The sequence below is a fragment of the Mobula birostris genome, chromosome 1 (genome assembly GCF_030028105.1).
Source record: "Mobula birostris isolate sMobBir1 chromosome 1, sMobBir1.hap1, whole genome shotgun sequence".
NCBI classification, from domain to species: domain Eukaryota; kingdom Metazoa; phylum Chordata; class Chondrichthyes; order Myliobatiformes; family Myliobatidae; genus Mobula; species Mobula birostris.
The window spans coordinates 46338746-46364587 of NC_092370.1; the positions used below are offsets into that span (position 1 = coordinate 46338746).

General features: G+C 43.9%; 1 protein-coding gene across 5 annotated transcripts in view; it reads right to left on the bottom strand.

Annotated features, from left to right (window-relative positions):
* xkr4 (XK related 4) overlaps nt 1-25842 on the bottom strand; it is a 319647-nt gene that overhangs the window by 6802 nt on the left and 287003 nt on the right. The window contains exon 4 of one of the 5 annotated variants that reach the window (XM_072257437.1): nt 2612-2618. The exons of the other annotated variants lie outside the window; for them this stretch is intronic. Coding sequence (XP_072113538.1) covers nt 2612-2618 — 7 coding nt within the window. The remainder of the gene's footprint in view (nt 1-2611; nt 2619-25842) is intronic. 5 annotated transcript variants of the gene reach the window in all.

A 25842-nucleotide genomic window follows, 5' to 3' on the forward strand; every position in this document is an offset into this window, starting at 1 on the left:
TTTCTAGATTTAACAGACACAAAATGTTGGAGGAACTCAGCAGGTCAGGCAGCATCTATCAAAAGAAATAACGAGTTGAGGTTTTGGGCCGAGACACTTCATCAGGACTCTAATTTTCTTCCTCTCCATTCATAGTAATTTTTTGAGATAATACATGGCTTCATAAATGCTAATTATGTTTCCACATCTCATTATAGAGTGAAGCTTAAGATACTGTATCTGCTGAGAGAGGGTAAAGGTTTGAACTGGGCTCAACCAAATTCGGCACTTGTGTGACATTTGCACATACACACACAAATGCTAAAGAGGTGCTTCTAGCTAGTCATTGGGAAGTTGATGTACCTCTTTTCTACAGTATGGAATGAGGCCATTTGAAACGTTACTGTCATCCAGCACAGCAACTCCACACTGAGATCTGTGTAGCTTGCTTTGCCACCCTCCAATCCTCAGGAACTAGTCCAGAATCTAAAGAGTTTTGAAAAATTATCACTAATGCATCCACTATTTCTTGGGCTACTTCCTGAAGCACTCTGGGATTCAGACCATCTGGCCCTAGGGATTTATCTGCCTTTAATCCCTTCAATTTACCTAACACCACTTCCCTACTAACATGTATTTCCCTCAGTTCCTCCATCTCACTGGACCCTCTGTCCCCTACTATTTCCGGAAGATTATTTATGTCCTCCTTAGTGAAGACAGAACCAAAGTAATTAGTCAAAGGAGGATTTTTGTGTGTAGACATCCTTAAGCAAATATGGACATAGTATATGTACTTCATTTAAAATGCTTACTGCTATTGGTTTTGTAATCATCAAGGGTTATATTTCTAGTATAATTCCTATAGACGATGAGCCTGATAAGAGCAATACCATTACAAATTCATTACTTTTGTTCGTCACAGCCATGATTTACACATGGAAGTTTCCCATTGAATGCTGGTCAAGACTCTTGCAACTGATTTAAGATTGGACAAATCTCAACAGAATAAGATAACCAGTGAACAGATTACATATACCAATTAAATAAAAAGCTGAAAAATCAAAACTAAAACCAAACTCATTAAATAAAGTCATTATTTCAAGGTAATTTAATAAATTCTTAGGATTTTGTTATGAACTTGGGGTCTAGAAATTCTTGCCCAGCAATTCACTATATGTTCTTTTCAGTGTTATGCAGTTGAAATCACATTTACCACAGATGAAGCACACCACACCTGTTTCCAGATTATTGCGAGTCACATAGGAAAATTTGCACTGGCCCTCCTGCCACGAATCACTCTCTCAATTCTAATGAGATTTCCATCTCAAACTAGTATGGGGTGACATCACTGTCTGTGTTATGCTTCTTTTGGAGCATTACAGAGAGACCCAGACCATGTTGTTATGGGGGGTGCCTATCTCTAGGCACATGTAGGATTTAGTCATTCAGAGATCTGTACAAAGCCTGCAAGTGGGAATGATACCATTCAAGTTTCCTGATGATTGAAGAGTGCTGAAGTGACATTTCTTCACTCGTTTACAAGAACTATGGAGAATCCAGGATGTCTATCTCTATATCACTCCTTTTTCACTTCCACCACTCTCATGCCAAATTTTAAAAGCCAGGTCTCAGGAAGGGAAGATTCAGTGGTAGAGTTTCAAATACAAGAATGTACATCATCTGGCTTGATGTGACCTTGATGCAACTGGCCAATGATCATCATAGGCATTTGCTAAATGAACTGAGGAGGAGTAACAAAGATTTTCTAGGTACTCATTACTTAATCTAGTCTTAATGTTATTATGTAGGATTTGGAACTGAAAACTACTGCAAGAACTTTGGGAATGCATATTAGGCTACAGAAAATTATATTCTGGAACTCAATTCATTCAACGTATTCAGGAAAAGCTGATGAGAAAAAGAGATATGGTGTAAAATTTATTTCTTGGGTAGTATTGGATATACCTTCTACATATGCTTACACGTTAGATAGCTTCTGAAATATTCTGAATTACTTCATGTTTTTTTAAATGTTTGCTTTTCCTGTTCTTATGTTCATCTATTCAATAGATCTGCTTTCCTAAAAAAAAGTCCAGTCTCACATTTGATCAACACATAGGTCACATCATGGGTATTTGCCCAACTGATTTCCAACTCTAGGTGAAACTAAAAAAGATACTGAATTCAATCACATCTTCAGCTGCAAAAGTCTCATTTTGAAATTTGTTAACATTGTATTGACTGGTACCACGAGGCCAAAAGTCAATAATTTTGCAAATTATGATCTCTTTGAATAAACAAAAGTTGAACTCTACTGGGAACCTGGGCACCTCTGTGCATTGGCAGATTGGAAGTACAAAGTACCAGGGAAGAAAATTGTGAGTACCATGATCACTGATTTACTTTAACTCAAGTTTTAATAAAAACTTTTGAAAATAGCACACAATAATTTTGCACTACATAGTAGAAGTTACTAGATGACTAGTAACTTTGGTCATCTGGGTAAATAGATTGAACTTAACAGTTTCTTGAAGAGCTAGAGCCACATCACACAAATTCATCTCATAACATGTTTTGTTCCATCATGCTCTGTCACTTGATGTTGCATTGTTAACACTCCAGAATAACAAACAAGGAAGCTAATGTTGAAGATAAAAGCACAAAATGTTGGAAACATTCAGCAAGTCAGGCAGCACCTGCTGAATGGGAAAGAGCATAGACTATTTTCTGAATTGGAACAAATTCAGAAATCAGAGTTGCAGGGTGATTTGGGAGTCCTTCTGCAGGATTCCCTAAGTGTTACCTTGCAGATTGATTCAGTAGTAAGGAAAGCAAATACAATATTAGCATTTATTACAAGATGAGTAGAATATAAAAGCAAGGATGTAATTCTGAGGCTTTATAAGGCATTGGTCACACAACATTAGGACTACTGTGTGCAGTTTTGGGCCCTATATCTGAGAAATATGGTATTATAAGATATCTAAGATTGAAGTGGGTCCAGAAGAGGTTTACAAGAATGATCCCAGGAAAGAAAGGGTTAATGCATGAGGAGCATTTGATGGCTCTGGGCATGTACTTGCTGGAGTTTAGGAGTATGAGGGTGATCTTATTGAAACCTGATAGCTACTGAATATTAAAAGGCTTAGGTAGAGTGGATGTGCAGAGGATGTTTCAGATAGTGGCAGAGTCTAGGACCAGAGGGCACAGCCTTAGAGGGATATCCCTTTAGAACAGAGATGAGGAAACATTTCTTTAACCAGAGAGTGGTGAATCTGTGGAATGCATTGCCACCAAGTTAAGTCATTGGGTATATTCAAAATAGAGGTTGATAGGTATTTAATTAGACAGAAGAATGGGGTTGAGAGGAAAAATAAATCAGACTCAGTTGGCTGAATGGCCTAATTCTGCTCCTATGTCTTATGGTCTTTTGGGTTAACATTCCAGGTCAACGACCTTCCATCAGAAATGAGGAAGAGAAAATGAAAGTTCTTTTTAAATTGTAGAAAGAGCTGAGAAGAGAAAGTGTTAGAAAAAAATACAAAGGGACAATTTAACAGGATGATTCAGTCACAATGTAGAGTTATAGAACACTAAGCACAGAAACAAGTGTATCTAGTCCATGCTGAGTTGTTATTCTGCCTGTTATAGTCCCGTCGACCCACACCTGGACCACGGCTCTCCATGTCCCTCCCATCTATGTTCTCATCCAATCTTCACTTAAATGTTAAAATCAAACCTGCATTCACCTCTGTCACTGGCATCTTGATCCACACTCTCACCATTCTCCGGAGAAGTTCTCCCTTAGGTTCCCATTATATATTTCACCTTTGACCTCTAGTCCTGGTCTCACCCAACCTCAGTGGTAAAAGCCTGCTTGCTTTTAACCTATCTATACCCCTATATGGGTTGGCAGAGTGGAGATACAGCTCTACTAAAGGAGGTGTAAGGCACTCCTTCCCTCCACCGGCCTGCAGGACACCCTTGGGTCATGTGAAGCCATGGGAACAGATGGTGGATGGTTGCATGAGCAGCTAGTTCATATCTCAAGTCCTGATTATGCAGTCACTGACACCAGGCAGACAATCTCTGAAGAGTATTGATAATGGCTGGGGGTCACCTGTCTTGTTAAGACACTGCCCAGAAGAAGACAATGGCAAACCACTTCAGAAGAAAAATTTGCAAAGGACATTCTTGGTCATACGACACGGCACACAACGAACGGCCATACCCCTATATATACAGCACCTCTATCAAATCCCCCCTCATCCTCCTCTCCACCAGGGAAAAATGTCCTAACCTATTCAACCTATTCCTATAACTCAATACGATGGTAACTTGAGAGCAGTTAATATTGTAGTAATTGACCAGACTTAGTTTGTTCATCTTTTTGTAGATGAAACAGACTTGGAGAATTTTCCACATTGTCACGTAAGTACCTGTGCCTTGGCAGCACTGGCACAGCTTGGTGGGAGAAACAGCTAGTTGTGGAGCATAAGTTGTCAGCATTACAGCTGGGGTGTTGTTGGAGCCCATAACTTTTGCTCGAACAAATATGCTCAGTTTGTTCCGATATCATGTGGAACAGGTTGAACTGAGTGAATACTGGCTTGTATGTTAGCTTGGACCTCAAGAGGGGGCCAGAATGAGTCATTTACTTGACACTTGCAGCAAAAGATTGTTACAAATCCTGTGGCCATATGCTCTGTGTTTGGGCACTGAGTGCCACCGTTGCTGAGGAGGAGGATGCCACCCGGTCTCCTCTTCCAATTAGTTAATAGAACAATGTCTGGATTAGGAATACACATTTCTGAATCAGATACAGAAAGAAATATAGGTAGATTGGTTTCGAAGAGAGAAACAGAAAATAATGTTTTTAAAAGAAAATTGAATTGAACAATGTAATAAATAACCAATAATTTGGGCCGAGACCCTTCATCAGGACTGGAAAGGAAAGGGGAAGAAACCAGAATCAGAAGGTGGAGGAGGGGAAGGAGGACAAGCCAGAAAGTGATAGGTGAAGCCAGGTGGAAAGGGAGGGGGTGGGGTGAAGTGAGAAACTGGGAGGTGAGAGGTGGAAAAGGTAAAGGGCTGAAGAAGGAAACTGACAGGAGAGGAGAGTGGACCATGGAAGAAAGGGAATGAGGAGGGAAACCAGGGGGAGGTGATAGGAAGGTGAGGAGAAGAGTTGAGGTAAGAGGGGAGACAGAGTGAGGAATGGAAGAAGAGTGAAGGGGAGGGGGACAAGTAAGCAGAAGTGAGAGAAATCAATGTTCATGTCATCGGGTTGGAGGCTAATCAGACGGAATGTTGTTCCTGCGAACTGCGAGTGGTTCTTCATATACAGTAGAGGAGACCACGATCCTACGTGTCAGAATGGGAATGGGGATTAGAATAAAAATGGTTGGCCACTGGAAAACTCTGCTTGTTGTGGATGGAGACAAGGTGCTCGACAAAGCGGTCCCCCAATGCATGTCGGGTCTCATTGATGTAGAGGAGGCCACATTGCGAGCACCGGATATAGTAGATGACACCAATGGATTTGCAGGTATAGTGTTGAACCTGGAAGGACTGTTTGGGGCCCTGAATGGAGGTGAATGGGCTGGTGTAGCACTTCTTCTGCTTGCAGGGATAAGTACCAGGAGGAAGTGTAGTGGGGAGGGATGAAAGTCCAAGGGAATGGTGGAGAGTGTGATCTCTGTAGAAAGTGGAGAATTGGGTTGGGGGAAGTGAAGATGTGTCTGGTGGTAAGATCCCGTTGAAGACAGTGGAAGTTGTAGAAAACCATCTGTAGGATGCCAACGCCATGGTGTGGTAGGTAACGACAAGAGGAACTCCATCCTTGTTAAGGTAGAGAGAAGATGTCTGGAAAATGGAAGAAATGCAGGTGAGGACAGCATCAATGGTTAAGGAAGGAAAAGCTCATTCTCTGAAGGAGTTCATCTCTGATGTTCTGGAAATTGCAGTCACAGTTGTGACTGGAAACGGGGTTTCCCTTCCTCCATCATTGATGCTGTCCTCTTTAGTTTGTACTCCTTTCCCTCCTCCACCCCCCCACCCCACACTTTCTTATTCTTCCCAGTGCTGATGAAGAGTCTCAGCCCAAAATTTCGACTATTTATTGCTTCCTATTGATGGTGCTTAAGCCGTTAAGTTCCTCTAGCATTTTGTATGATTTAACACTTAGCTCATTCTGTAAAATTACTCACAGTTGAAATGACTGACTTTCTGTGGTTAGCTTGCTTTATATTTAATGAACAAGCAGAAGAGCTTCAAGCTACTCTGTACACTTCAATGGGAGCCAGACAATGAGTAACCAACTTTATGAATCTTATGAGTATCTACAACAGAAGATTCCCAATTTGTATATCCAAATGCCCCTGTGTGAAGTTGCTATCACAGTTCTACTTAAATAATGATGATCGCAGTTAATTGTGTCACTGCTGTGACTGCAATTTCTAGACTAATCACTACCACTAAGGACCATTTGGACCATCAAGTGAGCTTATCTATTTAGGGCCCAAAATGTGAGAGAAAAGATAGATGTCACCATGGATTATCAGGGTACAGATATCCCACTCTATCAATTGGTACATGGTTGCTACTTTAGAAAGTGAAGCATAGGCCAAGAAACAAGTCTTTCATGGGGCGTTTCTCTGGTGCTGCCTAATTCAATGATCATCTGGGCATTGTTCTGTTGAGGTTCAGATTCAGATTTATTATTACAAATACATCAAAACATGCAGTGAAATGTGCTATTTGCGTTAACAACCAACACAACCAAGGATGCGCTGGGGGCAGCCCACAAGTGGCGCCACATATTCCAGCACCAACACAGCATGCCTAGCATGCTCAGCAAAACAGCATACAACACAACAAACTAGGTCATACTAAGTAACGAAGCAACAACAGCAAAACGAGCCCCGTTTCTCCCTCCTACCCTTCACCCACACACATACACTGTCTTCTAACCCCAGGACAGAGCATCAGCAGACTTGCGAACTCACAGACATTGGACCTTCAACTTCCCTGAGATTCGCAGACTCGGGACTCTGGCCATCTGGATTTCTAATTGACCTTTGGATTTGAGCTGGTCTTGCGATTGACCTTCGGGCTTTGACTTGCAGTGTCAACCCTTGGACTCGCTGATGACAATGAGTGAGGTATCAGGATGAAGACCCAAACTCCAGGAATAAACTACTGGGCTCGCTGATGAGGGGAACCTGAACACTTAACTTTGCTGCTCTGCTGGCCCGACATTTCATCACGTGCACGTTGTTGACCTTCAAACATGCAGTGGAAGCTTTGACTCCAGCCTGTCCTTTAATTCCCCCACACCTCTCTCCCTGAAATCTAACCTGATCCTAACTCTCGTCTCTGTCCCCAAAACCATCCCTACAGACCTAAAAAAAACAACTATCTGAGTCACGACCTCAATGGAGACCTCAGCTTGGCGCCAACTTTCATTCCAACTTATAACTTCTTCCACACATACAGTAATATGGCATAAAATGATGTCCAAAGCATTTTTGAGTTCAAAGTTCAAAGTAAAATTTATTATCAGAGTACATACATGACAACTCTGAGATTCTTTTTCTTGCAGACAAACTCAGCAAATCTATAGAATAGTAACTGTAAATAGGATCTATGAAAGAGCAAGTAGAACAAAGAAGACAACAAACTTGTGCAAATACAAAATAAATAACAGCAATAAATAACAACAACATGAAATAACATGATAAAGAGTCCTTAAAGTGAGATCATTGGTTGTGGAAACATCTCATTAGCTGAGTGTAGCTATCTTCTTTTGTTCAAGAACCTAATGGTTGAGGGGTAATAATTGTTCTTGAACTTGGTGGTGTGACTCCTGAGGCACTTGTACTTCTTACCTGATGGCAGCAGCGAGAAAAAAGCATGACCTGGATGGTGAAGATCTTTGATGATGGATGCTACTTTCCTACAACAGCTTTTTATGTAGATGTGCTCAATGGTTGGGAGGGCTTTACCTGTAAGTACTGGGCCAAATCCACCACCTTTTGTAGTAATTTCCATTCAAAGGCATTGGTGTTCCCGTACCAGGCTGCAGTACAGTCAATCAATATACTCTCCAGTACACATCAATAGAAACTTGTCAAAGTTTTAGATGTCATGCTGAATCTCTGCAGACTCCTAAGGAAGTAGAGGTGCTGTCATGCTTTCTTCGCAATTACATTTACCTGATGGATCCAGTACCCATCGTTACATTATGCAATGTAATGATCCTGAACAGTTAATTGCACTAAACAGATTTCCATTATTCATTGAGAGATACCTTGCTTGTTCTCAACGTCATGCTCAACTGTACTCTGCTAGCCAAAATCTTTCGCTTATCAGAAAAAATTGTGATTGATAGCACTGCACCAAAACCCTGACCTTGACTGCATTGATGTTCCAGCTGACGTGGAGCCAATGTCAATTAGAGAGGCACTGAATAGAGCAGCTGTAGGAATTCAATGGAGATCATCAAGTAATTCTGCTTTGAGTGTTGATGCAAATCTCTCAGCCATTAAATGACTCCATAACCATTAAGAAAAAATTATATGACTGACATACAGAAAGAGGAATTAAGTTTATACTTAAACTAATTCCCCTTGGAGTATATTTCTCCTTGAAAGTTGGTTAATGTCATTACTTCTAGACTCATTACAATTAGAGTCTAGTAGTTATTTGGCATTTTGTTTAAAGAACCTGGCTGATATTTTATGTAGGAGAAATAATATTACAACAAAGAATTTAATTGTCATTTAATGGTCAGTGCATTCTTGCCTGTGACAACTATTTCTGTTAAATACTGCTGCTGGCATCTAATTACCCTGTAATTATGATTTCATTGAAACAGGAGAACTAAGATGTAATAGGGACTGTAAAGTTAGGTTTTACTGGATTAGTCAACCAAACTGTTAAGTTTTCCATGGCAGATATCCTGGTGAACATTGAGGATAATTCAGTGCAACCTATAAAACACAGGAATCTAACAGACCTTCACCAACCAATCCAATGGCAAGTTGGCCATTGAATGAAAAACACTTTAGTATTTTTGGGACTAGAAATGTTTAAACGTTAATTACACTGGCATGTCAAAACCTGCAGTTCTTTCATTAATCTCTTTGCTATGATTACTTTTATGGCTTAGTAATTTATATTTTAAATATGGACACTCAGCATCTGCTTAGCCATGCAGCAAGCAGACCTTCAGCAGGCTGGGACTTCCACCCATCCCATGTTTTATAGTATCCAGGTAGACCTTTGGTTTCGGCTCCCAGTGCAGTACCACATATCATTATTTTTTATCTTGAACGTCTTGGGATTGCCACAAGCCTCAGTGGACATGCAGCACATAAAAGCAAAAACAAACCATAGAGGAGAACTTATCAATGGACATGTGGCTTCAGACCTTGCAGCACCCCTTTCACCCCAGTGACATTTATTTTGGGAAGGTTGGTCAGCACAACACTCTACAGCGTCAGCTGTGAGATCGGAGTTCAGTTCCTACTGCTGTCTGTAGTGAGTTTTTATATTCTCCTTGTGACTGTGTAGGTTTCCTCTGGGTGTTCCAGTTTCCTCCCATATTCCAAAGACATACATTTAGGAATAGTGAGTTGCGGGCATACTATGCTGGTGCTGGGAGCATGGTCATACTCTAGGGCTTCCCAGCACACGCCTCACTGATTTAATTTCATTTGTCGCAAACGATGCATTTCACTGTAAGTTTTGGATGTACGTGTGACAAATAAAGCTAATCTTTATTTTATTTTTTACCTTGCCAAGCACTGTAACAGAGTCATGCACCCAGAGGAAAGAAGCAGTGAGTTTGAGTGGGCCATATATGCTGACGCTCAGAGTATTGTTGCACAGGATGAATTGAGTAGCAGGTGAAGTAGTCTGTGACATTTTGATGTGCAAGTCCAGGGAAAATTGTGGAACTGCCTATGTCCTCAAATCTCTGAAAGGTGCTTAAGGAAAGAATATATCATGCCCAAAATAATTTGTAATTGAAAGAATATATCTTTAATATAGTCTTACATATATTCTTGTATATTAAAGAATATTTATGTGAAGTTATAGCTGTTTAAGGCTGTTGGCAGCCAATTTATTCTCAGCCAGTTGGTGAGTAGCAATGAGACGGACAACGAGATAATCTACTTATAATTGTGATAGAGTCAGAGAGCCACAGAGTTCTGAAACTGGCCCTTTGGCCCACAAAACTTGTGCCAACCTCTAATGATGAAAAATGGACAAATGCTGGGCATAACATCTGGACATCTCTCCTACTTACCTATCCTATTACTCAAGAGTGCACGTTTTAAGAATGGGTTTCGATTTCTGAAAGGTACTACAGGTTTTCCCCACCATCCGAAGGTAGAGCGTTCCTATGAAATGGTTTGTAAGCCGAAATGTCGTAAAGCGAAGAAGCACTTACCATTTATTTATATGGGAAAATTTTGTGAGCGTTCACAGACCCAAAAATAACCTACCAAATCATGCCAAATAACACATAAAACCTAAAATAACAGTAACATATAGTAAAAGCAGGAATGGTATGATAAGTACACAGCCTATATAAAGTAGAAATACTTCTCTACAACGATTGCCTGCACAGATCTCCGTAGTGAAAATCTCACGCAAGCGCTGTTGGCATAAATGCGCTGTCCAGTAACCTTTAAACAATGAAGCTGCCAAATCTACCAAATAACACGTAAAAATACACAGCCTATATAAAGTAGAAATAATGTATGTACAGTGTTCTATCACTTACCGGAATTGGGAAAACAGCGCCGAGCACACTGATGATGGTGTGTTAGACTGAGCCGTCGCAGGCTGGGTGGTGCAGTGGCCCCCACCCTCCGGGCTGCCGACCCGATACATTGCCGCGAAGAACGCAGCGGTAGCCGGGAGGCACCCAGCACACCTTTAAGAAAAAAGCCGAAATAAACATGCTAATTAATTAGCATGTTTATTTCGGCTTTTTTCTTAAAGGTGTGCTGGGTGCCTCCCGGCTACCGCTGCGTTCTTCGCGGCAATGTATCGGGTCGGCAGCCCGGAGGGTGGGGACCACTGCACCACCCAGCCTGCGACGACTCAGTCTAACACACCAGCATCAGTGTGCTCGGCGCTGTTTTCCCAATTCCTGAGTGTGGCTTCATCTTGACAGTAGAGGAAGCCATAGATAGACATATCAGAATGGGAATGGGACGTGGAATTAAAATGTGTGGCCACTGGGAGATCCTGCTTTCTCTGGCGGACAGAGCGTAGGATGAAGCCACACTCAGGTTGGAGGAGCAACACCTTATATTCTGTCTGGGTAGCCTCCAACCTGGTGGCATGAACGCTAACTTCCGCTAATGCCCCACCTCCCCTTGGTACCCCATCCGTTATTTATTTATTATTATATATATAATTTTTTCTCTCGCTTTTTCTCCCTCTGTCCCTGTCACTATACTCCTTGCCTGTCCTCTGGGATTCCCCCCTCCCCCTTTCTTTCTCCCTAGGCCTCCTGTCCCATGATCCTCTCATATCCCTTTTGCCAATCAACTTTCCAGCTTAGCTTCATCCTCCTCCTCCTGTCTTCTCCTATCATTTTGAATCTCCCCCTCCCCCTCCCACTTTCAAATCTCTTACTATCTCTTCTTTTAGTTAGTCCCGACGAAGGGTCTCGGCCCGAAACGTCGACTGTACCTCTTCCTATAGATGCTGCTTGGCCTGCTACATTCACCAGCAATTTTTATTTGTGTTGCTTGAAATTCCAGCATCTGCAAATTTCCTTGTGTTTGCGCCCCGAATCATGTGGTCAAATACATTTCAGTCTACCTTGATCTGAATTTTTGCTTCTGATTTATCTTACTGGTGATGATAGCACTTAAAATGACAACTTCCTTCTTCATTTATTGCTCATACACATCATATTTAATTTGAAATTATACATTATAAAATGTTGAAGCATGCCTTCTTTTGGTGGAGTGCTTGATCAAAATGAAGCTTCGTGCTTCAATGGTCCTGTAGTATTTTTGTATTGTTATGATCAGTCACATTGTTATCAGTAACAAGCACGCTGCTAAGAATATCAGTGTGTTTAATTGTTTTTTATTCACAGCTATAATGGCCATATGGAAATTTTGTTCCCTCTGGAAAATCATCACATACTACAAAGATTAGGCTGAACTCATCCGTAACTCTGTGTTTGTTCCCCGTCACAATTTTGTCTGAAAAGCTGAACCACTTTTTATCCTGACTGATCTTTCCATAACTAAATCTTTTTCTGATATGGAAAATGACACATTTATTGTCTATCCTTAATTACCTTAGTTTCCAGACAGGCCACTTTCATAACAACTTGGATATTAATCTCCTTGACAACGCTCCAAAGGAAGCATTGCATTTGAAGTGGTGTCATTTGATGCACATCTGATATGGAAAATATGTCGAGCTGGTTTTACAAGCGAGCAAGGGAATTACAAGTAGGCTAGACAAGGGAGATGCAGTGGATGTTGTATATTTGGATTTTCAGAAGGCCTTTGACAAGGTGCCACACATGAGGCTGCTAACAAGATAAGAGCCCATGGAATTATGGGAAAGTTACATACGTGGATAGAGCATTGGCTAATTGGCAGAAAACAGAGATTGGGAATAAAGGGATCCTATTATGGTTGGCTGCTGGTTACCAGTGGTGTTCCACAGGAGTCTGTGTTGGGGCCACTTCTTTTTATGTTGTATATCAACAATTTGGATTATGGAATAGATGGCTTTGTGGCTAAGTTTGCTGATGATACGAAGATAGGTGGAGGGGCCGGTAGTGCTGAGGAAACAGAGAGACTTGGATAGATTGGGAGAACGGGCAAAGAAGTGGCAAATGAAATACAATGTTGGAAAATGTATGGTTATGCACTTTGGTAGAAGAAATATAAACAGGCAGATTATTATTTAAATGGGGAGAGAATTCAAAGTTCTGGGATGCAACGGGGCTTGGGAGTTCTCATGCAGGATACCCTTAAGGTTAACCTCCAGGTTGAGCTGGTGGTGAAGAAGGCGAATGCAATGTTGGCATTCATTTCTAGAGGAATAGAGTGTAGGGGCAGGGATGTGATGTTAAGGCTCTATAAGGCGTTGGTGAGACCTCACTTGGAGTACTGTGGGCAGTGTTGGTCTCCTTATTTAAGAAAGGATGTGCTGACGTTGGAGAGAGTTCAGAGAAGATTCACTAGAATGATTCCAGGAATGAGAGGGTTAACATATGAGGAATGATTGTCTGCTCTTGGACTGTATTCCTTGAAGTTTAGAAGAATGGGGGGGACCTCATAGAAACATTTCGAATGTTGAAAAGCATGGACAGAATGGATGTAGCAAAATTGTTTCCCATGAGTCTAGTACAAGAGGGCATGACTTAAGGATTGAAGGGCGCCCATTCAGAACAGAGATGCAAAGAAATTTTTTTAGCCAGAGGGTGGAGAATCTGTGGAATTTGTTGCCATGGGCGGCAGTGGAGGCCAAGTCATTGGGTGTATTTAAGGCAGAGATTGATAGGTATCTGAGTAGCCAGGGCATCAAAGGTTATGGTGAGAAGGCAGGGGAGTGGGACTAAATGGGAGAATGAATCAGCTCATGATAAGATGGCGGAGCAGACTCAATGGGCCGAATGGCCGACTTCTGCTCCTTTGTCTTATGGTCTCATGGTTCATGACCAGTTGGTAGCATGTTGAAGCACCTTCAATTACTCCAAAAGACTGAGGTTTGGTAAAATACTGAAAGGTTTTTATTCGCTGTACAATACGACCTCCACAGTGAGTGTCTGCCCCCGGACTGAGGGGGAGGGGCAAGGCGAACACCTTTATACAGGACTCTGTGGGAGGAGCCACAGGGGCAGTCAGCAGAGGGGTGTGTCCAGACAGTTAACCCAGCTACAACATATATACATGGTTTACCACATTCGCCCCTCCTTTTTTTAAAAAGAGTCCCGCGGGGTGAAGTGACTGACAATATTTACAAGAGTATATTTACAGGTTAAGTCTATCAGGCGGTCGAGTCCATCGCTGTGATCTACGTAGCACCGACGATGGCGGTTGTGCTGGCTCCGCCCTGACTTCAGGTGCCAGCATGTTAGGCGTCGGTAATCCCTCGTGCGTGTGCGTCGCGCCCGGTATGGGAGTGTCGTGTGGTGTCTGTATAGGGTTTGGGGTGCACGGTGTCTCGTAGGTACATACATTGGTGGGTACGGGGTCAATAGTCACCACGGAGTGTTCAGGGTAAGGGCCCGGTGCTCCTGCGGGCGCCAGGTCGTGGATGGAGACCGTGTCCTCCCGCCCATCAGGTAAAACCACGTAGGCATACTGGGGGTTCGCATGAAGTAAGTGAACCCTCTCGACTATCGGGGAGTATTTATTGCTCCTCGCATGTTTCCGAAGCAGCACTGGCCCCGGGGACGTCAGCCAAGTTGGTAGGGTGGTTCCAGTGGTCGATTTTCTGGGAAACAAAAAGAGTCGCTCATGAGGGGTGGCATTGGTGGCTGTGCATAACAGGGAGCGGATGGAGTGGAGTGCCTTGGGAAGGACCTCCTGCCAGCGGGAGACTGGCAGTCTCTTTGACCTGAGGGCTAAGAGTGTGGCTTTCCACACTGTGCCATTCTCCTTCTCTACCTGTCCATTCCCCCGGGGATTATAGCTCGTGGTCCTACTGGTTGCAATTCCCCTAGCCAGCAGATATTGGCGCAGTTCGTCACTCATAAACGAGGACCCTCTGTCACTGTGGATATAGCATGGGTATCCGAACAGAGTGAAAAGCTTGCGCAGGGCATTTATAACTGACATGGTAGTGGTGTCGGGGCAGGGGATGGCGAAGGGGAACCTCGAGTACTCGTCAATTACGTTAAGAAAGTACACATTGCGGTCGGTGGAGGGAAGGGGGCCCTTAAAGTCAACACTCAGTCGCTCAAAGGGGCTGGTGGCCTTGGTGAGTTGTGCCTTTTCGGGTCGGTAGAAGTGCGGCTTGCACTCTGCGCAGACTTGGCAGTCCCTGGTCATCATCCTGATCTCCTCAAGGGAGTAAGGCAGGTTCCGGGCTTTCACGAAGTGGAAAAGCCGGGTGACTCCCGGGTGGCAAAGGTCTACATGTAGGGCGTATAGCCGGTCGATCTGCGCGCTGGCACATGTTCCCCGGGATAGGGCATCGGAGGGCTCGTTGAGCTTCCCAGGCCTGTACATGATGTCATAGTTGTAGGTGGAGAGTTCGATTCTCCACCTCAGAATTTTATCATTTTTGATTTTGCTCCGCTGCTGACTATTAAACATGAACGCGACTGAGCGCTGGTCAGTTAGCAGGGTGAACCTTTTGCCGGCAAGATAGTGCCTCCAGTGCCTTATAGCTTCCACTATGGCCTGCGCCTCTTTCTCTACCGCAGAGTGCCGAATTTCAGGGCCTTGAAGGGTACGGGAGAAGAACGCCACTGGTCTTCCTGCCTGGTTGAGGGTAGCAGCCAGTGCGAAGTTGGAGGCGTCACTCTCTACTTGGAAGGGAATGGCCTCATCCACCGCATGCATTGCTGCTTTGGCAATGTCCCCTTTTATGCGGTTGAAGGCCGTGTGGGCCTCGGCAGAGAGGGGGAATGTGGTGGACTTGACCGGGGCGGGGGGGGCGGGCCTTGTCTGCATAGTTAGAGACCCATTGGGCGTAATATGAAAAGAAGCCCAGGCACCTTTTGAGGGCTCTGAGGGTATTGGGAAGAGGGAGTTCCAACAGGGGGCGCATACGGTCGGGGTCAGGGCCAATGACTCCATTCTCCACAACACACCCAAGGATAGCAAGTCGGGTGGTCCCAAATACACACTTGTCCTTGTTATAGGTGAGGTTGAAAGATTTGGCCGCTTGGAGAAATTTTTGGAGGTTGTTGTCGTGATCCTGCTGGTCGTGACCGCAGATGGTGATGTTATCCAGATATGGGAACATGGCCTTCAGTTGGCACTGGTCCACCATCTGATCCATTGCCCTCTGGAAGACAGATACACCATTCGTGACACCAAAGGGGACGCGCAGGAATTGATAAAGCCTGCCGTCCGCCTCGAAGGCAGTGTAAGGGCGGTCCTCCCGGCGGATGGGAAGCTGATGGTAAGCGGATTTTAGGTCTATGGTCGAGTACACCTTGTACTGTGCTATCTGATTGACCATATCCGCGATGCGGGGTAGAGGGTACGCGTCGAGCTGCGTGAACCTATTGATGGTCTGGCTATAGTCCACGACCATCCTATTCTTCTCCCCGTTCCGAACAACGACCACCTGCACCCTCCAAGGACTTGTGCTTGCCTCAATGACCCCCTCCCTGAGCAGCCGCTGCACCTCCGACTTAATGAAAGCTCTGTCCCCCGCGCTGTACCTCCTGCTTTTAGTTGCCACAGGTTTACAGTCGGGGGTCAGGTTGGCGAACAGCGGTGGGGAAGGGATCCTGAGGGTGGAGAGGCCGCAAGTGGTGTTGGTAGTGTGGCAGTTGGCATGATGTTGGGTGGGATGCGTGGGTTGGTGTGTGTGTGTGGTCAGTAGTGGGGTACGTGACATATCTCTACAAAACAGGGGATTTATGACAGTAATTGGCGGGAGGGGCCCATCATACTTCATTGTCACGCTTTTCAGGTGGCTCTGGAAGTCCAACCCCAACAGCACAGGGGCACACAGTTGAGGCAAGACCAGTAACTTAAAGTCCTGATATTCTGTGCCCTGCACCACTAGCGTCGCTACACAACCCCCCCGGATATCTGTTGTATGCGACCCGGAGGCCATGGTGACCCTCCGACTTACCGGCCGTATCATGAGTCCACAATGCTGCACCGTGGCCGGGTGGATAAAACTCTCCATGCTGCCTGTGTCAAACAGGCAGCTTGTCCTGTGCCCCTCCACCAGGATGTCCATCATTGACCTTGTGAGCTGGTGGGGAGCGCTTTGGTCGAGGGTCACGGAAGCCAGGGTGGGGTCGCTGTCTTGGTCCGGCACGGTGGGGTGGCCCGTGAGCACCCGTTGGTCGTAGGCGGTGGGAGGTGGCGCCGACCAAGATGGCCGCCCCCATGTCTCGCACGTGGTGGCGGCGTGCAGGGAAGATGGCGGCCCCCATGTCTCGCACGTGGTGGCAGTGCGCAGGGAAGATGGCGACCCCGTCTCGCACGCAGCGCTGCTCGATTCCGCTTGCGGTTTTGATTTACAGACCTTGGCAAAGTGGCCCTTCTTTCCGCAGCTGGAACAGGTAGCTTGTCAGGCCGCGCAGTGTTTCCGGGGGTGCCCCTCCAGTCCGCAGAAGTAGCACTCCGTGGACTCACGACTGGCTGCAGCCGAGGTCGATTCGCAGGCGGGTTGCGGGGTCTGCGGTGCCCACGAGGCCATCGGGGGATCGTGTGCCTGGAGAGCCTCGGAGTTAAGCAGAGCGGCCTCCAACGTATCAGCCAGCTCATTCGTTGAACTTAGGGTAAGATCGGCTTTTTCCAGCAGCCGCTGGCGCACGTACACTGACCTGGTCCCCGTAACGAAGGCGTCTCTCACTAGGAGTTCTGCATGCTGCGTCGCTGTTAGCTCCTGGCAATTGCAGGCTCGCAGAAGCGTCCGTAGGGCCTGGACGAACTCAGCACTCGATTCCCCGGGGCACTGTTGCCGTGTCGCTAAGCGATGCCGAGCATAGACGCTGTTTATCGGCCGCAGGTATTGTCTTTTGAGTGCGTTCATTGCGCAGTCGTAGTTCGGCTGGTCTCTGATCAGCGAATAGACCCGTGGACTGACCCTGAAGAGCAGAACTCTGCGCTTCGCTATGGGGTCGGTCGCTTTAATCTCCTCTAGATACGCTTCGAAGCAGGCCAGCCAGAGTTCGAAAGCGTTTCCAGCGTCAGGCATTTGAGGATCGAGGTCTAATTTGTCTGGTCTCAGGGTCTGTTCCATGTTTTAAAATGTACAGCAAATAAAATTGAAGCACCTTCAATTACTCCAAAAGACTGAGGTTTGGTAAAATACTGAAAGGCTTTTATTCGCTGTACAATACGACCTCCACAGTGAGTGTCTGCCCCCGGACTGAGGGGGAGGGGCAAGGCAAACACCTTTATACAGGACTCTGTGGGAGGAGCCACGGGGGCAGTCAGCAGAGGGGTGTGTCCAGACAGGTAACCGAGTTACAACATATATACATGGTTTACCACAAGTGTGCTGGCAGTGCAAAACATAGGTGGCTGGGAGGGGTGCTGCATTGGTCAAAATAGTGGGAAAGGGAGCTGGGGGTTGGTGTTGGGCATATCAGTATTGGAGGGTGATTGGTGGCCTGCAAAGGGTTGGAGATCTGGGCCTCCAGTGGGGCCATGTGGGATGTCAAAAGCTGAGTCCATCAATGCCATGACCAGAGGCAATTGGGAGTTGGAGCACCGGGTAGGTGAAACTGATGAACGTTTTGTCCGTACTGTTTGCATGAAGAATAGAAATTATCAGAATGAGAATCAGGTTTATAAACCACTGGCATATGTCATGGAATTCATTGTTTTGTGGCCGCAGTACTGTGCAAGGCATTAGTTACAAAAAATAATGAATACTGCAAAAGTAGTATTTTGAACCTTGATGGGATCTCTGTGAAGTAATCATCAACAAAACCTATCGATTAGCACCTCTGAGACAATGTGGACTAATCTCCCTCACAATGTTTCAAGAGGAATGACGTCACCTGATGTGGTTTAGAAGTGCAAGCTATTTCATGGTGGCATATGCTGTCGAATTCCAGAAGGGACATGTGAAATCCAGATGTGTTCATTATTAACTGTGGAAAAAGTTCAGTTTCAGACATGCAGCATGGAATTAAACAGATAAAGTTTCTAAATATATGCATTTTTTCCCTAGTTTGTTCTTGTTTGTAAAGCACCATCAGTAAGGCTGTGTTTGTCTTTAGAACATGGATAATGGAACTGAGATTTTCTTTTTTATCACTTTTACATATGATACATTATTAACTGCTGATTTGATGATGTTTATGAGAAGCTGAGAAGCCAAGTTATTATAATTAATCATTACTTTATGACAGCCTTAAATAATGAATTGATTTAATTTGAAAACTGCATTCTTTCACTGATATGTCTGCACATTAACATGCTCTTTTTATCCCTTTCATGCTCAGTTATTCATTAAATAATGAAGCCATTAAATAACAGGTAAGTAACAATATCAGGTAAATTTTTGCTTTGCAGTCAATGCATTTTCAAACTGCATTGTAATGAGCATGTTGAAGAAATATCAGGGTTATCTGCTGGTTATTGTGTTGAGATCAGCTAGTGATTCATGTGCCCAAGAATCAGAGCAGAATACACCATCAGAATCAGGTTTATTATCACCGCCATGTGATGTGAAATTTGTTACCTTAGCAGCAGCAGTTCAATGCAATACATAACCTAGCAGAGAGAAAAATAATAATAATAATAAATAAACAAGCAAATCAATTACATATATTGAATAGATTTTTTAAAACTGTGCAAAAACAGAAATACTGTACATTTAAAAAAAAAGTGAGGTAGTGTCCAAAGCTTCAATGTCCATTTAGGAATTGGACGGCAGAGGGGAAGAGGCTATTCCTGAATCGCTGAGTGTGTGCCTTCGGGCTTCTGTATCCCCTACCTGATGGTAACAGTGAGAAAAGGGCATGCCCTGGGTGCTGGAGATCCTTAATACTGGATGCTGCCTTTCTGAGACACTGCTCCCTAAAGTTGTCCTGGGTACTTCAGAAGCTAGTGCCCAAGATGGAGCTGACTAGATTTACAACCTTCTGCAGCTTCTTTCGGTCTTGCGCAGTAGCCCCTCCATACCAGACAGTGATGCAGCCTGTCAGAATGCTCTCCACAGTACAACTATAGAAGTTTTTGAGTGTATTTGTTCACATGCCAAATCTCTTCAAACTCCTAATAAAGTATAGCCACTGTCTTGCTTTCTTTATAACTACATCGATATGCTGGGACCAGGCTAGATCCTCATAGATGTTGACACCCAAAAACGTGAAGCTACTCACTCTCTCCACTTCTGATACCTCTATGAGGATTGGTATGTGTTCCTTCGTCTTACCCTTCCTGAAGTACACAATCAACTCTTTCGTCCTACTGGCATTGAGTGCCAAGTTGTGGCTGTGGCACCACTCCACTAGTTGGCATATCTCACTCCTGTACGCCCTTTCGTCACCACCTGAGATTCTACCAGCAATGGTTGTAATGTCAGCAAATTTGTAGATGGTATTTGAGCTATGCCTAGCCACATAGTCATGTATATATAGAGAGTAGAGCAGTGGGCTAAGCACACATCACTGAGGTGTGCCAGTGTTGATCGTCAGCGGGGAAGATATGTTATCACCGATCCGCACAGATTGTAGTCTTCTGGTTAGGAAGTCGAGGATCCAATTGCAGAGGGAGGTACAGAGGCCCAGGTTCTGCAACTTCTCAATTAGGATTGTGGGAATGATGGTATTAAATGCCGAGCTATAGTCGATGAACAGCATCCTGACATAGGTGTTTGTGTTTTCTCGGTGGTCTCAAGCCATGTGGAGAGCCATTGAGATTGTGTCTACCGTTGACCTATTGTGGCAATAGGCAAATTGCAATGGGTCCAGGTCCTTGCTGAGGCAGGAATTCAGTCTAGTGATGACCAGCCTCGCAAAGCATTTCATCACTGTCGATGTGAGTGCTACTGGGGGATAGTCATTAGGATTTTCTTCATGGTTCCCCACCATTGGAGATAGAAGTGATTGTGGAAGACATACATGAGGAGGAAGATCATGGGGATGATGACAGTGGTGGGAAAGATAAACAATTGTGGCAGGGGATTATGATGACTACTTAGTGATGGTGTGGGCTTGTTAATAAGAATTTCATTCACAGATGCAATTGCGGGAGAGGCAGGAATGAAGAGGGGAGATCATATTGGAGATGGCTGATGTTGGAAATGGTTGAAGGGCTTGGTTGGGGAAAGGATCAAGCACGCATATGATCAAATGGAAAGAGAAGATGTGTTATTTAGGGGGATAATCCAGGGTGTGGATCAATCAATTAAGGACTGATGAGGAGTGAGGAGAGTTCCAAGACGATCGGACTGATGAGTTCATTAGCAGTGACAGCAGCAAGGGAGGTGGGTGAGAGTGAACATTCGAAGAGGAGCCAATCTTGAAACAGATTTATTCCAAACACCACAAAACCCACACAATCATAAGGATGCTTCTTGAGCTTGAAATGGGAGTCAGCAAATCTGTTGGTTATTTAATTTTGACCGAAGTTTTTAGATCTGTCGATATCCTGAGTTGGGGAGGGGACCCTCTAATCTCCGTGGGGATGGATAAATGATGTATTATATCTAGACATCTGAAGAATGAAGATCCTCCCTAATTCAGAAATGTGTTTCTTTTTCATCCAGCAGGCTTCTGTATCATCAGAACATTCTAAGTTAGTACCAAGTAGGAAGAGGAAAGTATGAACATTAACTGAAGGAACAGCTCTGCAATAAGATTGGTTTTAGAAGGCTGCCATACCAGGGAATTGTGTGGGTATTATCCTTTGACAGCTGACACCAATTTGACTGAACACTATCCATGATGTAGCTTTGGAACTTGTATAACATGCCTAGGAATTTGATCATGTCACTTATTTTCAGCATTACCTATTGCAAGATCAATTTTACCTCACATAATCAGATAGCCAATCATTCCCAAGTGCTCGTGTGTTATTTCTAAAGGTACTATGCTCACTCAAAATAGTACCTCCGCCTGAGATTGGTTGTCAGGTAATGTATACCTTTATCCATTGCCACATAAATTGGAGCTTCCAGCTCAGAAAACAACTGCATTTGGAGTCCCAGGAAAACAAACAGCACGATATATCCTTTACTTATGCCCTCCGATCCTAAATGGACATTGATCCTATGAACACTATCTCACTTTCTTTATATACATTATTTCTGTTTTTTGCACGATTTTAAATCTATTCACTATACGTATACGGTTATTTATTTATTTATTATTTTTTTCTCTTCTATATTAGGTATTGCATCAAACTACTGCTGCGAAGTTAACGAATTTCATGACACATGCTGGTGATAATAAACCTGATTCTGATTCTGTTTACAGAATCCCTTTGCTGATATCAGAATGTTTTATGGCACCTCTGTAAATCTCTCTGAACACTGTTCATATACTTTATAAATTGTGCAGTCTATGCATAAGCTAACAGAATTTGTTTCTTGAAGAAAGTAACTAATGAGAATATAATACTATGTTAGATTCAGTGCTCCTCTCACAGTCACCACAAGAAGGGGCTTAAAAGATCAGTTGATTCAGTGAGGCAGATGCTACAGGAGCAGGTATACGTGCAAGTCAGAATCAGAATTATTATCACCGACATGTGTCATGAAATTTGTTAACTTAGCAGCAGCAATTCAATGCAAAACATAATATAGAAGAAAAAATAATATTAGTAATAAATAAGTAAATCAATTACAGTATACGGTGGCATGCAAAAGTTTGGGCACCTCGGTCAAAATTTCTATTACTGTGAATAGCTAAGTGAGTAAAAAATGAACTGATTTCCAAAAGGCATGAAGTTAAAAATGACACATTTCTTTAATATTTTAAGCAAGAAAACTTTTTTTATTTCCATCTTTTATAGTTTCAAAATAACAAAGGGCCCGAAGCAAAAGTTTGGGCACCCTGTATGGCAGTACTTAGTAACACCCCCTTTGGCAAGTATCACAGCTGTTAAACGCTTTTTGTAGCCAACTAAGAGACTTTCAATTCTTGTTTGGGGGATTTTTGCCCATTCTTCCTTGCAAAAGGCTTCTAGTTCTGTGAGATTCTTGGGCCGTCTTGCATGCACTGCTCCTTTGAGGTCTATCCACAGATTCTCGATGATGTTTAGGTCGGGGGACTGTGAGGGCCATGGCAAAACCTTCAGCTTGCGCCTCTAGAGGTAGTCCATTGCTGTGCATTTAGGTTTATTACCCTGTTGTAGAAGCCATCCTCTTTTCCTCTTCAGCTTTTTTACAGGCGGTGTGATATTTGCTTCCAGAATTTGCTGGTATTGAATTGAATTCATTCTTCCTTCTACCAGTGAAATGTTCCCCGTGCCACTGGCTGCAACACAAGCCAAAGCATGATCAATCCACCCCCGTGCTTAACAGTTGGAGAGGTGTTCTTTTCATGAAACTCTGCACCCTTTTTTCTCCAAACATACCTTTGCTCATTGCGGCCAAAAAGTTCTATTTTAACTTCATCAGTCCACAGGACTTGTTTCCAAAATGCATCAGGCTTCTTTAGATGTTTCTTTGAACCTTTTGAATAGAACTTTTTGGCCAATCATGCTTTGGGCTTGTGTTGCAGCCAGTGGCACGGGGAACATTTACTGGTAGAGGGAAAAATGTATTCAATTAAATACCAGCAAATTCTGGAAGCAAACATCACACCATCTGTAAAAAAGCCGAAGATGAAAAGAGGATGGCTTCTACAACAGGATAATGAACTTAAACACAGCTCAAAATCCACAATGGACTACCTCAAGAGGTGCAAGCTGAAGGTTTTGCCATGGCCCTCACAGTCCCCTGACCTAAACATCATCGAGAATCTGTGGATAGACCTCAAAAGAGCAGTGCATGCAAGACGGCCCAAGAATCTCACAGAACTCGAAGCCTTTTGCAAGGAAGAATGGGCAAAAATCCCCCAAACAAGAATTGAAAGACTCTTAGCTGGCTCCAAAAAGCGTTTACAAGCTGTGATACTTGCCAAAGGGGGTGTTACTAAGTACTGACCATACAGGGTGCCCAAACTTTTGCTTCAGGCCCTTTTTATTTTTTGTTATTTTGAAACTGTAAAAGATGGAAATAAAAAAGTTTTCTTGCTTAAAATATTAAAGAAATTTATCATCTTTATGGCTTTTGGAAATCAGTTCATCTTTTAAACGCTTAGCTATTCATAGTAACAGAAATTTTGACCAGGGGTGCAAAAACAGAAATAATATACATAAAAAAGTGAGGCAGTGTTCATGGGTTCAATGTCCATTTAGGAATCGGATGGCAAAGAGGAAGAAGCTGTTCCTGAATCGCTGAGTGAGTGCCTTCAGGTTTCTGTACCTCCTACCTGATGGTAACAGTGAGAAAAGGGCATGCCCTGGGTGCTGGAGGTCCTTAATAATGGATGCTGCCTTTCTGAGACACTACTCCTTGAGGATGTCCTCGATACTTTGTAGGCTAGTACCCAAGATGGACCAACTAAATTTACAACCCCCTGTAGCAGCTTTTGGTCCCAAGCAGTAGCCCACCTCCCCCCACCCCCGTACCAGACAGTGATGCAGCTTGCCAGAATGCTCTCCACGGTACATCTATAGAAGTTTTTGAGTGTACTTGTTGACATGCCAAATCTCTTCAAACTTCTAGTGAAGTACAGTCGCTGTCTTGCCTTCTTTATAACTGCATTGACATGTTGGGACCAGGTTAGGTCCTCAGAGATCTTGACACTCAGAAACTTGAAACTGCTCACTCTCTCCACTTCTGGTCACTTTGTCTGAATTGGTATGTGTTCCTTCATCTTGCCCTTCCTGAAGTCCACAATCAGCTTTCATCTTACTGACATTGAGTGCAAGGTTGTTGCTGCAGCACCCCTCCATTAGTTGGCATATCTCATTCCTGTATGCCCTCTTGTCACTATCTGAGGCTTTACCAACAATGGTTGTATCATCAGCAAATTTATAGATGGCACTTGAGCTATGCCTAGCCACACAGTCATGGGTATAGAGAGAGTAGAGCAGTGGGCTTAGCACACACTCCTGAGGTGCACCAGTGTTGATCATCAGCGAGGAGGAGATGTTATCACCAATCTGCACAGTTTGTGGTCTTCTGGTTAGAAAGTCGAGGATCCAATTGCAGAGGGAGGTACAGAGGCCCAGGTTCTGCAACTTCTGAATCAGGATTATGGGAATGATGGTATTAAATGCTGAGCCATAGTCGATGAACAGCTTCCTGACATAGGTGTTTGTGTTGTCCAGGTAGTCTAAAGCCATGTGAAGAGCCATTGAGATTGCATCTGCCATTGACCTATTGTGGTGATAGGCAAATTGCAATGGGTCCAGGTCCTTGCTGAGGCAGGATTTCAGTCTAGTCATGACCAACCTCTCAAAGCATTTCATTACTGTCGATGTGAGTGCTACTGGGTGATAGTCATTAAGGCAGCTCTCATTATTCTTCTTAGGCACTGGTATAATTGTTGCCTTTTTGAAGAAAGTGGGAACTTCCGCCCATAGCAGTGAGAGGTTGAAAATGTCCTTGAATACTGCCGCCAGTTGGTTGGCACAGGTTTTCAGAGCCTTACCAGGTACTCCATCAGGACCTTCCGTCTTGCAAGGGTTCACCCTCTTTACAGACAGCCTAATATCAGCCTCTGAGATAGAGATCACAGGGTGATCCTCCTCCTTGTAGCCTACGGCCTTCTGCCACACCCTTCACCCATGGTAGCCCTTTGTGCTACTGCAATGGGAGCTGTGTCTTTAAGGCCATCATTTGTGAATGCTGAACTACAGAACCTCTGAGCACTAGTTCCAATAAAACTGTTCAAGTGAAACCTGTGCAGGTAGCAATTCAAGACATTTTTTAAAAAGCCACAATAACACAGGTGAATAATTGTTCTTAACTAATTCTGTGATTTTTTTTGAGGGAGACTTAGTTTGGAGTTAGTGTTACTTGCACTGATGTTTTGGTGCATAAAGAACTGTGTAGTCTAATTTCTAGGGAATGTTCTTTAAATGTTATCTTTATGCAGTTGTATACTGCTGTATTTGAGCCTTGGGGTTACAGGGAAATAAGAATTGCTGTGACTTT